Source organism: Chlorocebus sabaeus, chromosome 17, assembly GCF_047675955.1.
Source record: "Chlorocebus sabaeus isolate Y175 chromosome 17, mChlSab1.0.hap1, whole genome shotgun sequence".
Taxonomy (NCBI): domain Eukaryota; kingdom Metazoa; phylum Chordata; class Mammalia; order Primates; family Cercopithecidae; genus Chlorocebus; species Chlorocebus sabaeus.
The window spans coordinates 39,518,223-39,534,228 of record NC_132920.1 but is presented as its reverse complement, the minus strand read 5'-3'; the positions used below and the strand labels follow the sequence as shown (position 1 = coordinate 39,534,228).

Sequence of the window (16,006 nt, the reverse complement as noted above, 5' to 3'; positions counted from 1 at the left end):
TTTTGTTGTCTATGCTTTCAGGGTCATAGCCAAAAAATCATTGCCTAGACCAGTGTTGTTGAACTTTTCCCCTTATGTTTTTTTCTGGTAGTTTTACTGTTTCAGATCTTATATTTAAGTCTTTCATCTATTTTGAGGTAATTTTTCTATATGGTTTGAGATAGGGATCCAATTTTATTCTTGAGCATGTGGATATCCAGTTTTACCAACACCTTTTATTGAAGAGACTCTTGTTTCCCCATTGTATGATCTTGGCACCTTGGTCAAAAATCAACTGGCCATAAATATGTAGGTTTATTTCTGGGCTTTCTCTCCTGTTGCATTGGTCAATGTGTCTGTTTATCACAGTGCCCTGCTGTTTTGATTACTATAGCTTGGTAGTATATTTTTAAAACAAAGAGTGTAATGCCTCCAGCTCTGTTACTTTTGCTCAAGATTACTTTGACTATTGAAGGTCTATTGTGGTTCCAGATGAATGTTAGGATTTTTTTCTATTTCCATAAAAAATAACATTGGAGTTTTCATAAGGATTGCATTGAATCTGTGTGTTGCTTTGGGTAGTATGAATATTTTAACAATATTAATTCTTCAAATCCATGAATACAGGATATCTTTCCATTTATCTGTGGGTTTTGTTCCATTTCTTTCATCAGTGTTTTGTAGTTTTCAATTATACCTCCTTAGTTACATTTACACCCAATTTTTGTTTGTTTGTTCTTTGGGGTTTTTTGTTGTTGTTATCATTAATGGATTTTTTTTTAATTTCTCTTTTGGATAGTTTGTTGTTAGTATATAGAAATTCTACTGGCTTTTATATGCTTATTTGGTATCCTGCAACTTTACTGAACTCACTTATCAACCAGAAGTTTTTTGGCTGAGTCTTTAGGGTTTTCTATATATAAATTCGAGTCATCAGCAAACAGAGACAATTTCAGACTCCTTGCCACAGAGCTGACCATGGCTGTGGGCCATCAGCACCATTGAAGGCCTCCATAAGACACGGTTACTACACTGCTCTAGCCATATTTACTCACAGACATCACTGATCACTCTTTCTTGCAAAAAAAACACAATCACATCCAAGAAGGGGCTGTCTATTCCTTCAAGCACTGATCCCAGATGATCTTGTTACCAGTTGTCAGAGCCATTTTTTTTTCATCATGCAAATGTGCAGAAATCATAGGTGCTGCTTTGAGCAAATTAGGCATTTGACCAAACATATAGAAGACAAAATTCTAGCCTCTGCATCTCATCTGCTAGACTAGAATGTATTATGGCTGGCCCCTCCATCTGTCCTCTTTTTCCTTTACACATGATGAAAATCGCCATCTGTGCTTGGCAAATCTTGGACCCAGAAAGGCCTCGGTGTTTCCTAGGAACAGTTCTGTTGCATGTGTAATGGAGTTGGGTAAGTCTTTCCCATCTCCCCAGAGAAGGTGATGATTAGGTTGGGAAAGACCAACCAACAGGAAACCAAGGTTGGCTGTGCTGAAATACAAATGATGGGTGCTAAATAACCAATAGAAAGCTTTAAGTGGTATTTTGAAAATCCTGATATCTATTTGAGAAATCATGAGGGAGCTGTTGTAAAGAACCAGGAGCCTGCCCAGGAGAAAGGGTAGTGAATTGTGGAGGATGCTTTTACCAATTCTGCAATGTTCTATTTAAAATTAAAAAATGAAACTGCAGAAAACTATTTAGATATTTCAAAATATAGTCAGTACATGGGTGTTATTTATATCATTCTCTGAACTTTTTGTGTTTGGAAGGGTTTATAATAATTCCCAGAACTCTATGAAGGATTAGATTCCAAGGCTTCATAGATCAAATAAAAATTACTTTTTTAGTGGAATCCTTGTGATAGAAATCGTAGTAAAAAGTGAATCCCAATTCAATTCTGATTAATCTTAATTCTCCTCACTACCATTTATGTCAGGATCGTTTTACTTAAAAGTGAAAACAGAAAATTTACCACTTATTTTCTTCCCCAGGCACATCCTGATTTTTGGTAGGGACTTAATAGCTGTCGATGGTGTGCCTGACATGAGTGATACAGGGAAGTGCCCTGAAGGTTAGTTTTTTGTTGTTCTCTCACCGTCTCTTTCCATCTTCGTAGGAGGGAATGTTCTTCCTCTGCCCCTGGATGGAAATTGATCAACCCCATAACTGAATTGGTCATTCATTGTTAATTACAAACCAAAAAGAGTGGTCATTTTATATTGTAATTGCGATCTTAATAATTCCAATTTCACCAAGAGATAAGACTTCTCTCCCTTACCCCAACTCAGGCCAACTGTCAGGAGGAGAGGGAAATCGTCATCAGCTTCTGTCTTTCTAACTCTATCCCTTCCTCAGCCTGCTAAGGCTCAATTTCCTCAAGAAGGGATTAGAGGAAAGAAGAAAGGGAGGAAGGGCTGTTGGTAAAATCTCACTTGAATGGTTCTGCTGTAATGTGGCCTTGGACTCTCTGGGCCTGGTAGATATTGAAAGCAGACTCTTCCTAATTTGGGGTGCTTTCATGGGTCTCTGGAGGTCCTTCACCAGCAGGTCCCTTAACTTAAGGGAATGTGCCTTACTGGACAGTTCCTTACCCAGTTTGAACCTATATGGGTCGGAGTCCTAACAGGAAGCAGATGTCAGCACTCCGATGAGACGTTGTGAAGATAATTGGATAAAGACCTATCTACAGAGGCATAAGCAGAGTATAGGGAAACTGCAAGGGAGAGCACCCCAGAGATAGTCACTGCAGCAAAGCAGGAAGCATTGCTGTCCCTAGGCCTGGACAAGACAGGGAGAAGTCACTGGAATTTAAAAACTGTCAGGGCTGTGCAGAAAGGCCCTCGCCATCTGATACTGTGACCTTCAGTCAAGTCATGTGTCCAGCTTGTGACCCCGCAGAGATGTCTCCCGTGAAGAAACATCTTGGCCACTCTCTCCTCCTACCCTCCAGTTGCTTGCTGCTGTTCCCCACTTTGGGAGCCCAGACAGAGGGTGTAAGGAAGGTAAAAGAGGGTAGAGAAGCCAATGGGCTAGGAATAGGCCCAGCATACCACCCCCAGGTTGCCCGCCTCCAAGTTTCCTTCTCCTGCGTTCCCATTGCCCCTCTGGTGGCCCCGTGAGAAAGAATGTAAGTGTCAAGTGTTGCAGTACAGGAGCTCAGAGGCGGGCTAGAGCCAGCTCCCACTGGCTCACAAGGGCTGATTGTGTGTGTTTTTCCCCAACTCCAGATTCAGGAACAACATGTTGGTAGACTGAACAGGAGTATTTGCACCCCCAAAATTGGCAAACACTGAAAATCAGGGCTTTTCTCTTCCAGAGAGCTGGTTGTTAAACACTTACCAGCATACCACTAATCCAAAGTGCCCCTAACCTGCCTCTCTTCTGTGCTTATAGCCCATGTTGGGTCAACAGAAACACAGTAGTAACCCTGCTCTTACCGCTAGCAGATCATCAGCCCATTCCCCACCCTCTAGAGCTCCTGAAGAAAAATCAGACAGTAGTGCTCTCTGGCCTTCTTGCCCCCTACCCCCAACACCCACACAGATCCCTGAGAATTCTCAGCAAACTTTCTGCATGGTCTCTCAGGCTCCCTCACTGGCCCTGAGGGAGGAAGATGCATCTCCACACACACCACCCCCAAGGAGGGAGAGGAGGTAGGCTTAGGCAAACTGCTTGCTCTTTTTCAAGGAATTCTCGTCAAACATTTATTTTGGCCCTTTTCAAATGCTGATGTGAGTGTGTGGATTGTCTAGCCAGCTCTCGCCGTTTCACTTTGAAAAGGTGCCAGTTCTACTGTGTGGTCTGTCTCAGAACTCACTTTTGACTCCAATATATGATAAGTTATTGCCAAATGAAAGGATAAATTTACAAATTGGCTAGTAGCAGGTATGTTTTCCAAAAGTAGAGGGAGACAGCTTTGTGAAGGATCCGCAACTCAATTTTAAAAACTCCTGAAATTTCTCTGATTAGCCAGTCAAGAGAATTGATGGAACCCTACTAACCATCTTCATTAGAGGTTTTCATAGGAAGAAGGCCTGTGCTGGCTCTTATAGGTGCAAGAAAAACTGCTCTCCCCAAAAGATCATATGTGTCCTGAGAACATTGCCCCTGGCTGGTCCAGTGCAATAACGATGCAGCTGGATTGTAGGCATGGCAAGTTTCCTACTAAGGTCTCTGAGAAGCCACTGCACTGAGCCATATGGTCACAAGTCCATGAGGCTAAAGCGACAGGAGGGAGAACTGCCAAGGTACTCAAAACTTTGAGAGAAACCTGAGTTCAGAACTTCAAGCACACTTCCAATGGAGGAGTGAGAAAGTCACAGTGGACTGGAAGGCTGCCCCTGGAGGGGTAGGCTAGGAGAGGTGCTATGTGCCGGGGTAAAAGGGGGACTTTGTGGGTCAGACCCAGAAATCACCATGCCAGGCTCTTAGTGGTGGTGATAAGAGAAATGCAGACCAGTAACAAAAAGATATATCTGGGGTTCCAGCAGGAGTGGTGGAGAGAGATGAGAGAGAGCTCCCATTTGAACAGAGGTGACCACGAATGGGATCCATGCCAAGTTCAAGCAGTAATAAGACTAGGAATGTCTTCCCTGTGTATGGCGTATGGCCCTAGGGTCTCCTTTATATTGCCGACTGACCGTAGTGCACGCTGACCCTCTGACTTTATCGTCTGCCTCCTCCACAGAGAACATGGTGGTGAGAAGGAGCAGATCTGAAGGAGAGAGGCCGCCATCCCAGGGGACAACCTTGGGCAAAGGCCCACACTCATAGCAGGGAAGATTACTTACACAGGAAGAGACAGTGGACGGCCTTCTATGAGGGGACTGTCAGGGCTGGGGTTTTGCTACAAGCAGGCATCTGGCACGTTCCTGATTGTACTAAAGTACAGCCATTTATCTTCTCACAGAGTGCCGTGCTCTTCCTGAAGGGAAGGCAGTGGCAGTGAGCACAGGGCCTGTGGCAGTGTGGGTGAGTGTGCCCAAGAAATTATCAGGCACAGCCATGTATCGCAGGGTCATTTAGCACACCCTTAAATCTGGGCATGCCTGGGGCCGCTAAGGTATTACAAAATCAACACCAGGATGGATGGCAGCACTGAGCACCCGTCGGCATGTGACAGCTCCAGCTGATAATAAATTTGAGCCATTAAACAGGCAGTGGTCTGATTGGGAAGCCAGAATCTGCCTCTGAGCTGCTGACCATTGTGGTAATTGAGCTATGAACACCATCAATCTCCATAAGAATAGACACTTTGACTTCTCGAACAAGGTGAAGCTGAAGTGATCTATGGTTGTGTGAGACAGCTGAGCCCCAAGGAGACCCAGAGTGGGTATTCAGCAAATGAATCATTAATTGGATAGTTGGATGGCCAAGACGACCAGGTGGAGTGCCTCCTGGCTCTGATGTCTTGTCTGCCATGGTAGAGCCACATAACTCACCGCCCCTTCCCACGCAGGGCACTGGCTAGGCAACGGCCATGTGGGCCCCATAGCCTTTGCTCTACAGAAGCCCAGGGGGCCCCTTTTGGCTTTGGTGAATGGTCAGAAATTTCAACATCATCCTCTTTGAGATTCCTAGTCCAGCCAAGGGCATGGAACAGGCCGGCTGTGGGTATTCTGTGGGCTGACCCTGGAGCGCAGGTAGATAGCTCTTCACACCCAGCAGGCAAGCTGCAAATGCCATGTGGGATTGGGGCACAGGTCATGGATTTCGGTTATTAAAGGTCAGACATCACAGGCCAGCACCAGGGGAAGACACTAAGACTTTCTCTCAGCCCCAACCCAGATCTGAAAGGCATTCATGGAAAAGAGCAACACCTTCAAACACCAACGATGAGTCAATACAGACTTCAATAATCTGCCCTGTGGCTTCCTTCATTATCGGAATCACTTACAGAGGAAAGGGCACCAGCTTTGAAATCAGACAGAGCCAGTTCTCCCCCTAGCTCTGCTTACTGGCAGCGCCATCCTGGGCAGATTGCTTCCTCTATCAGAGCTCAGTTTCCCCACCTAGAGTGGGAGTTGTAGATTATACAAGACAATACATATGACATTCCTAACCCAGGGAGCAGCTGTGCGATGGTTATCATTATTCAGATTTTATCAAGCACCTACAAGGGCCAGATGCAGGCAGTTTCAACCTTACAGAGAGTGTGTTTTCCTGGTTGCAAACCCCTGAAGCCCTTTTTACTTTTATCACAGTGGCTCCCAAAGGTCTAGAAAGCAGGCAGGCATGTAGGGGACATGCTAGCTCCCACACACCATCCTATCTAAACGTCTGCAGGGCCTGTATTCTCAGTAACTTCTGCACGGAGTACTTGCATTAAAACTGGGCTTGAAGCCATAAGCAGTGTTTCTTAACAAGGGGCGAGCCTCGGAATCACCAGGGGACCTACCGACAAATTTTAACTCAGTAGGTCTGGAGTAGGGCCCAGCTGTCTGTGTGCTTTTACAAGCTCCTTAAGTGATTCTGATGTGCACCCCCAGTTGAGAACCACTGAACCAAAGAAACGATTCTGCACATTTCAAACATCAAATAACTGCGTGGGGGAGAGAGCATTTGAGAGGAGGGCATGGGGAAGTGGGACAAGGAGTTACAGAGAACTTTCCAGGAGAAATTAGGAAGGAGGGGGTCCACATCTTGGCTGGCCCTTCCCAGCAAGAGCCCCTCTGGTCCTTGCACGGCTAATTCCAAAACACCCGTGACTTCAGAGATAAGGTCAGCCTGGGACTGTGCGTCCTCCCAAGTTGAAGCTTCAGTTTCTGTTTGACTGCTCAGGGCTTCTTCCTTGTGTGCCATTCAGACCTACAGCCACTGAGTGAAACCCTTCTCTTGCTTTTGTACTGCTTTGGAGGCAGCTGTCTCCCCACAGATGAACAGTGTGACCTCACAGGCCACTCGGGACTGTGACCTCCTGTGCTGCTGTCCCAGCCAGAATCCTGTCCTTGAAAGGAGGGCTCCCTGTGCCTCCTGTCAGGTGGTGGGAGGTTCTGTCCCTGGCCAGAGTCCCCGTGGGGATGGAGACCTACAAAACTCAAATGCCCTTTGTAGCTACTCCCTCTTCTTCTGTTCTTGCTCAGTCGCTTTTGTTTGGTTCCCTTTGAGTTCCCAGCCCCTATTTCTCTTCAGAGGTTACTGATGAGCCAAGCCTCAGAACACATCAGAAGCAGCCAGAGGCTGTCTCCTGGTGAGGCTGCAATGCATTGCACCAAGCAAACATCACTTCGGGCAGCAGGCCCATTTGGTTGTCATGACAACGTGGGTAGTTTGTGTCGTGGGGTGTGCTGTGCCCTCATTCTGGCTTCCCAAGGTCCCTTGCCCCAGCTTTCTTTCCCAGACCCTTTCAACAGACTCCCAGCTTCCTGGCGCCACCTCCACATTAACTGTTGTTCAGTTTGGAGTAGCTTTGTCTTGATCAGCAAAAAAACACAAAAAACAAAAACACTCAAAAGCTTTCAAAGGAATAGATCGAGCCTATTCCTCTCCTCAAAATACTGCAGCCTCCCATCTCTCTCAAAGCCAGTGTCCTTACCGTGGCTCACAAGATCCGCCAGGGTCTGGTCTCAGTTTCTTCACCGACTTCGGCTCCCACCACGATTTCCCTTACCAACCACTCAGGCGCCCTGGCCTTCTCATTGTTGTCAGATGCAGCAAGCAGGCTCACACCTCAGGCCCTTTGCACTTACTGTTGTACACTCTGCGCCCCGATTTCTGCATGCCTGTTCCCTCCCTCCATTCAGGCCACTGCTCAAATGTCCCCCGGCTTACAGGCCCTCACCCCCCACCTAGCATGGCAGCCCTCCACCCTGTCATCCTGTCTTTTTACCCAGCTTCGTCTTTCCTCATAGCACCTTCCGATCCCTGGCATGATGCTGCAGACTCGATTATTTGTTGTTTTAGTGTCTGTCTTCCCCCCTGAAATCCCCCTAGAACAGGGGCAGACACATAGTCAATGCTCGATAAACATTTGTTAAATAAGCAGATGAGTGACTAGATTTGGATCCAAAGCCTGGCGCTATTTGGTAGCTTTGTGGCATCGCACAAGCCACCTAGTCACCCTAAGCCTTGGTCTTCCGGACTGAAGCAGAGGTGATCATGTCTGCCAGCTGGGGTGGTGAGAACGAAAGCAGTGTTGCGCGGGGACTGGGCTCCAGTGACTCCTTAGATGGCGCTGATGTTATCATCCCATGCTTGTGTCAGGGGCATTCAGAATGTGCTCCTTGCCTAAGGCTCCTGAACACCCCACACACTTCCAGGGCACCTGAGACTCTGTGACCTGTGGGGGAACCCGCCCAAGGAAAAGACAACCAGCCATGGCGCAAGGCAAGAGCCTGCCTCCTACAGAGGGGCTCTGTGTTCACACGGGGTGACCGCAGCCTTTATACGGAAGAGCAGGCCAGCCCGGCCGGCCCTTGTACCTTCTGCTGTCTGTTCACGAAGCCCTGGAGACCGCCTCTTCTGGCTGGGTGAGATGGGCCTGTGTGAGTCCAGCAGCTCTTCCTCCACCCACCTCCAGAGCCTCTCACATGCTGGGCTTGCAGCAGGACATCTAGCCAGTCACAGCAGAGGGGGGCTTCACTGAATTTCTCAGGGGTGCCCTTGGGGTGGGGACAAAAGTGTTAAAAGGAGGAAGGAGATTCACAGTGTTATTTTTTAGCAGTCTGGAAGATACCTGGGCCCATTTCTGAAACTTTTTAAAAAGGAAATAATTTGTCCATTGAAAGTCCTGCCGTTGTCAGTTTCATGTTAAGATACTTCCTTCTGTTTATTTTGTCTGACGACTTTCAAAGAAGACAAGACCAGCAAACATGCGAGGCACTGAGTGCACCCTATACATGGAGTCTGAACACAGCACTGGGGGAAGACACTCAGAGCAGAAGGACCCCAATCTCTGCCCTTGAGAGCTTCCTGTGCCTGAGACTTGGGGGCTGAGGGTGATATGGACAGGCGGGCTGCCTCATCTGAACCAGTAAATTGCACGAACACAGATGACAGTGTGGACTTCAGGTGGGATGTTGATGGTATCTGCATTTCCTGTGTTTAGATAATGAAATAAGACACTTGCTCTTCCTGTCAATTTAAAGTTGGCAATTGACACAAGGAAAAGGGGGTCACTGGCACCTGGAAGATGACAGACAGAACCATGATCCAGTTAGCATAGTTATCAATAAGCTAATGACATAAAAAACACAGGTAACAAATGGGTAAGGAAGTCAAAGGGGAAGAATAATGACGTGACAGAATAAGGACCTCCAGCAGGCTAGGCTGCCAATAAATGTGAAGTGGTACCTTCAGGATCAAAAGGACAATCACACTGAAACAGAATGCATTTTGACAAAATCACTTATTAAAAAAAATGCAAGTTTTAAAACTGACCACAAGCTTAATAGGGGCCAACCACGACAGAGCTGCTAAAAATCACAAGCAGCGTTAGGGAGGCTATCTGGTAGAAACATTTAGCTCCTTGGAATCAGGAAAAAAAATTAAAAAATAAAAAAATAAAAAATAAAAAAATAATGGGTTCACGTCCCAGCTCTGCTATTTAGCAGCTGTGTAACCTTGGGTTATCCACGGCCCTCTCTGAGACTAAGAATCTGGTTGAAACAAGATGGCAATGCCATCCTTGAAGGGTTGTTTTGAGAATTAGCAATAGGGTACCTAGAGGACCTCGACCAGTGCCTAGTAGAATTTGGCAGAACTTAGCACACAGAAAGCCCCCAATAAATGGTCATTGTTAGTAATTCACCTGCTACAAAAATATAGAGCTTAAATTTTTAAAAGGTAAGAGGAGCCCTACTCTACTCTGTACCTTTCAGACCTATGGAATTATTATGTCCAGACCTAGGCTTCATACTTAAGATAAATGGGAAAGTAACCAGGTCGCTGATACTTCAGGGGACAGATTGAGCAGGAGTCAGCCTAAGAAAAAAAGGGGGGTTGGGCGCAGTGGCTGACGCCTGTAATCACAGCACTTTAGGAGGCCAAGGCGGGTGGATCATGAGGTCAAGAGATCAAGACCATCCTGGCCAACATGGTAAAACCCCGTTTCTACTAAAAATACAAAAATTAACTGGGTGTGGTGGTGCGCACCTGTAGTCCCAGCTACTCAGGAAGCCGAGGCAGGAGAATCGCTTGAACCTGGGAGGCAGAGGTTGCAGTGAGTGGAGATCGCACCCTGTACTCCAGCCTGGTGACAGTGCAAGAATCCGTCTCAAAAAAAAAAAAAAAAGTTCCAGACACGTGGTATTTTGATGTTGTTGTTCAGATATTTAAGGGACCACCGGATTAAGAAGAAAAATATGCTATGCTGCTCCAAAGAGCCAAAGTAGAGGTGAAAAGAAGTTAGTGGGAAATGTCTTGGCTCAAAAGTAGGAGGAAACAGAGCTGTCCACCGTGAAATGTGCTATCCTGCCAAGTAGTGAGCTCCTCATCCCTGGAAGTATTTGAGCAGAAAGCAGATGACCCTCTGTCAGAAATGTTTTCGAAGGGATTTTTGAATCCAAGGTTCCTGAAGTTAGCCACCTAGCTTGGGCAGTTTACCCTCTTTGAACCTCAGTGTCCTTATCTGTAAAATGGGAGTAATAACACTTGTGGCAAATAAATACTATAAGGATTCAGTCTGAGCATGTCTGGAAGCATGTGGACCACAGCTGAGTCTCCCCTACACGGAGTAAAAAGCAGGGCTGTGTGACTTCTAAGATGTTGTCTATGGAGCTCAGAAAAGCAGGGCAACCACGAAGAGACTCCTAGGAGAATAAAAAGTCCCCATACTCTGGGCTAGGAGAGAGTCGGCTTCAGATGAGCACTTTAGCCAGAGCAGGCAACCAGTGGCGGTCACGTGGGGGAAGACAGAGGTTGGCATCAGAGGGACACAGACATGCGCAGCAGCTGATACCTGCTGATGTCCTCAGCCCTCCCCCGGCCCCATCATGGTCCGGTCGCCATGGCTTGGGCTCAACCCTGGTTGTGAATTAACATGGCCTAAGTTCATCAGGCTTGAGAACCACTGCTGCAGAGGGAGTGAAAAACAGGAGACATGATTCTGAGGCTGGAAATTCAGCACTCCACTTGTGCAGAGAAAGATGTCAGATGGTTTAGAGAGGTTTCCTTGTTTGTGAAGGGCTTTTTTTTTTTTTTTTCTTATGGAGTTTCTCTCTTGTTACCCAAGCTGGAGTGCAATGGTGCGATCTTGGCCCACTGCAACCTCCACCTCCTGGGTTCAAGTGATTCTCCTGCCTCAGCCTCCAGAGTAGCTTGGATTATAGGCACCTGCCACCACGCCCGGCTAATTTTTGAATTTTGAGTAGAGATGGGGTTTGACCATGTTGGCCAGGCTGGTCTCGAACTCCTAACCTCAGGTAACCTGCCTGCCTGGGCCTCCCAAAGTGCTGGAATTACAGGCATGAGCCACCGTGCCCAGCCCTGAAGGGCTCTTTATCAGAGGATGGGGAAATGCTATTTTGCATCTTCCCTGGAGACTCAACAGGAAATGAATGAGCTCAATAGTGAAAAGATTAGTAGAGGGAGAATTCCCTTCCAGTGACAGATGTTGGCAGTGGGAGGGACAGCAGAGGGACAATAACCCTGGAAGCTGCTCCTCTCAGGGCTTTCAGCTGAGCAGAGGTTGCCACCAAGAGGCCCCAGAAGGAACTCACAGGGGCCCCCTTCTTCCTGGGGTGCCCTTGAACTCTGTCATCTGCCCAGATATCACACTTTTTCCTTTTACCTTTCTTTCTCACCATCCCATTGCGTTCCTTCTACAGGAATCTCAGAAAACATGGCGGTGCCTCTGATGCCAGACCAGCAGGAGGAGAAGCTGCGATCACAACTGGAGGAAGAAAAGAGAAGGTGCCCTTCCTTTTAGCCACACACAGCCCGAGCCCAGCCTCCCAGGGTCTCAGTGTCATCCTGGAGCTGCCCAAGGCTGCAGCTACTCAGGGACTTGTGGGTGCAGCAGCTGGATCCTAGAATAGCAGGAGGAGGAGGGGCTGCCTTTGAGCAGGCAGGTGTGAAAGGCAGGACCCCAGGCAACATGAGGTTAGAATGTAGAACAAGCCAAGCCAGGCCCGGGAAGTAGCTGGGCTTGTCCACTGCTGCCACCTACGGGAGCCAAGAAGTATGACGACCACAGTGGTCTCCGCATGCCTGTGGCTGAAGCCCACTTCCCTCCGAGTCCTGAGAACGTCATACTCTCACGCAGCTGCAGGCATTTGGGGTCTCCAAACGACTTCACTTACAGAGTGAGGAGCCTCAAGCATAAACAGACATGTAGCCATTCCTGGTATACAGCGTGGTCATCGAGTCTTGCTCCACGTGCTGATCAAGCTGCATCCATTCATTCATTGATGCATTTAGCACATGTGTGCTATCTCCCCCATGCCATGGGTAGGCTCTGGAGAGACTAAAGTCACCTTTCCTGCCTCAAGGAGCTGGTGGTGCCACTGCAGCGCACTCCCTTCTTCACCCCAACCCCCAGCTGACCTGGCATGCACCTCCCCTGCCCCGCTACCCACAACCTAGGAGATCAGAGCTCCAGGTGCTGGTCTTCAGGTGGCTCCTAGCAGATGTGCAGGTGTCTTCCTACAGAAAGCCCTGACTACCTGAGCCCACACGCTGCTGTCGCTCTCCACTCCCTTGGGGCCCTCCCCAGTCGTCCACCTTCTCTTCTCCCTCGCTTTGTTCATTTTCCTCAGTTTCTTTCCAACCCATTCTTTTTTTGTTTTTGTTTTTTTTGTTGTTTTGTGTGTGTGTGTGTGTGAAACAGAGTCTCACTTTGTTTCCCAGGCTGTAGTGCAGTGGTGCAATCTCAGCTCACTGCAACCTCCACCTACCAGGTTCAAGCAATTCTCCTGCCTCAGCCGCCAGAGTGGCTGGGATTACAGGCACCCCTCACCACGCCCGGCTTATTTTTGTATTTTTGGTAGAGACGGGGTTTTGCCACGTTGGCCAGGCTGGTCTTGAACTCCTGACCTCAGGTGATCTGCCCGCCTCGGCCTCCCAAAGTGCTGGAATTACAGGCGTGAGCCACTGCACCCAGCCTCCAACCCATTCTTCTTGTGTCTTTACTCCATCTTCATCTTGTCCCCTTGGCCCACATTTCCAATCTCAGTGTCATCTTAGAGGTCAAGTTATATCTTCGACCTGTCTATTGGACTGTTTCCTGTTGGACAATTTCTGATTCATTCTAGCATTCCCAAAACCAATATATGTGTGCATTCATAAGCACAGTGTTACTTTTGGTCCTCAGCATGAAGGTGAGCCAGTAGAATGGCGAGGCAGTTAAGACTGTGGTTCTGGAACCAGACCACCTGGGTTCAGATCCTGGCTCCTCAGTTATCTCTGTCCCATAGAGCAAGTTTTATAACCTCTTCATACCTGTCTCAGGTTCTGAATCTGTAAAATAGAGGTGATAATCATAGCATCTCCTCCATAGGGTTGTGAGGAGGATTACATGAGCTTGTATATGTTGAGTGCCTGCAGCAATGCTTATGCTTTAGTAAGTGCTCAGCAAATGGCAGTTCTCATTCTTGGGGGAGAGGTCATTCATCTCACACACAGATTCCTATGGGCCTACTGGACCAAAATGTCTCCCTCTGCTTCTCTGTGATGGACTCAAACCCTGGTGCCGTAGCCTGGCCTCCGAAGCTCCTATAGGGTCCCAGTCCCTGAGCACCAGGGCAGCTCTGCCAGGATTCTGAGACACGGGATTCATTTACAGCCCCCGCTCCAAGACAGCAGTGCACTGACTCTTCCCCAATTCCACCACAGGTATAAAACAATGTTCACTCGCCTGAAAGCCCTGAAGGTGGAGATCGAGCACTTGCAGCTGCTCATGGACAAAGCCAAGGTGAAGCTACAGAAAGAGTTTGAAGTCTGGTGGGCAGAGGAGGCCACCAACCTGCAGGTAGGGCCTGGGGAACATCAGGGAAGCTGGGGAGGGCCCAGTCATGCAGCCCCACTGGGGCTGTCAAGAGACACAGTGGGGGCTTTGGCCCACAGGCCCCCGTGTTCTCAGCCCCTGCTCATGAAGCAGGTGCTCACTGTAGTGACAAGGATGATGAAAGGTCAGGGGTTCATTGTTTCCTTGCTCTCATGCCTAAAATTCTGCCTGATTAATGGAAAAATTAGGGATAAAAGATGCAGCTCCCAAAAATCAGTGGGTTTGCCACCAATGCTTTGTGTGATATTCTCCAGTGATTTCCTACTGACAACATTTATTGTTTTTCTTATCACAGTCATATATATGTGAATATGAATTATAGAAATTTTGCTATGCAGAACAACACAAAGAAAGTAAAAATCATAATTTCCCTACTTAAATGTAATTGATATTAACATGTTTGATTATATTCTTTTACCTTGATTTCTATGCATATATATCCATATGTTTTTATACAAATAGAATCAGGCTGGGCACGGTGGCTCATGCCTGTAATCCCAGCAATTTGGGAGGCTGCAGCAGGAGGATCACTTGAGCCCAGGAGTTCAAGACCAGCCTGGGTAACATGGCAAGACCCTGTCTCTACCAAAATGAACATAAAAATAATTAGCCAGGCATGGTAGTGTGTGCCTATAGTCTCCGCTGCCTGGGAGTCAGATGGGCAGAGTGCTTGAGCCTGGGAGGTCAAGGCTGCAGTGAGCAGTGATAGACCCACTGCACTCTGGCCTGGGTGACTGAGCAAGGCCCTGTCTCAAAACAATAATAATAATAATAAATCATATAGCTGTTCAAGTATCGCAAATGGCTTTTAAAAAATTAATTGTAGGCCAGGCGTGGTGGCTCACACCTGTAATCCCAGCACTTTGGGAGGCCGAGGCAGGCGGATCATGATGTCGGGAGATTGAGAGCATCCTGGCTGACATGGTGAAACCCCGTCTCTACTAAAAATACAAAAAACTAGCTGGGCGAGGTGGCGGGCGCCTGTAGTCCCAGCTACTCGGGAGGCTGAGGCAGAAGAATGGCATGAACCCGGGAGGCGGAGCTTGCAGTGAGCCGAGATCGTGCCACTGCTCTCCAGCCTGGGCGACAGAGCGAGACTCTGTCTCAAAAACAAACAAACAAACAAAAAAATTAATTGTATAGCATGGCTATTTTTTCATGTTATTATCCTACAGCTTGTTTTAATGGCTGTTTCTGTTCTATCACATAAATATGTTTTAATCTCCTACCATTGAATATTTAGGTGGTTTCTAGTTTTTTACTCAAAACATAATGTGTAGATAATTTTTTGTATATTTTCTAGACAAATTCTTAGAAGTTTTCTGTTTGATGAAGGCTGAAATAACCTGTCCATAAGTGTAAGCACAAAATCCCAGTTTCAGTTTTCCTCATGGAATTCTTCAGTTGTGGCACAGCGGAAGTGCCAAAATACGCACAATCAGATCCCTTGTCTGGCTGGCAGAACGCTTAGTGATTATCTGACAGGCTGATCCCTTCATTTTAAGGACAAGAAATCTGAGAGCCAGAGAAGATGATTTGCCAAGGACATAGCCAAGCAATAACCAGTGTGATACCAAGTGGCCATGTGGCAGGACAACAGAGAAGAATATTTGGATAAAATTCAATACATGAGATAACAAAGAAAACTAGTTAGAATGAAATACAGTTATCAAAATATTCTGAGTTATGGTCTGGGAATATGTGTACCACTTTTAAAATGCATTAATTAATAAGATCTAGGTGTGGGCCCAATATTTATCATAAGTTCAAAGTAATGATGAAATGACACAATATTTCAAGATCTCTGCGCCAACTGTCAGGTGATATGAAAATATGCTTGATTTCTGTGGGTGACAAAGTCACAGCTATTGCTAATACTTCTGTGGTTTTTTGTCTACACTTATCACTGAAAAATAATTTCAGGTAGCAGCTAGGGAAAATACTGATGTGATTGGTTCCCATCCATGTTGGCAGAGCCCCTGGATTCTGTCTGTGGACCCCAAGTTAAGAGCCCTTCCTAGCAAGTTCATCAGTGAATGAGGCCTTCCCCAGCTGGCACCCGAG

The 16,006-nt window shown here is 47.1% G+C and overlaps 1 protein-coding gene across 3 annotated transcripts in view; it reads left to right on the top strand.

Annotated features, from left to right (window-relative positions):
• KIF6 (kinesin family member 6) overlaps window positions 1-16,006 on the top strand; it is a 392,212-nt gene that overhangs the window by 352,822 nt on the left and 23,384 nt on the right. For all 3 annotated transcript variants that reach the window (XM_007972706.3, XM_007972713.3, XM_038006040.2), the window contains 2 exons: window positions 11,766-11,850; window positions 13,771-13,906. In XM_007972706.3, the coding sequence (XP_007970897.3) occupies window positions 11,766-11,850; window positions 13,771-13,906 (221 nt within the window). The remainder of the gene's footprint in view (window positions 1-11,765; window positions 11,851-13,770; window positions 13,907-16,006) is intronic.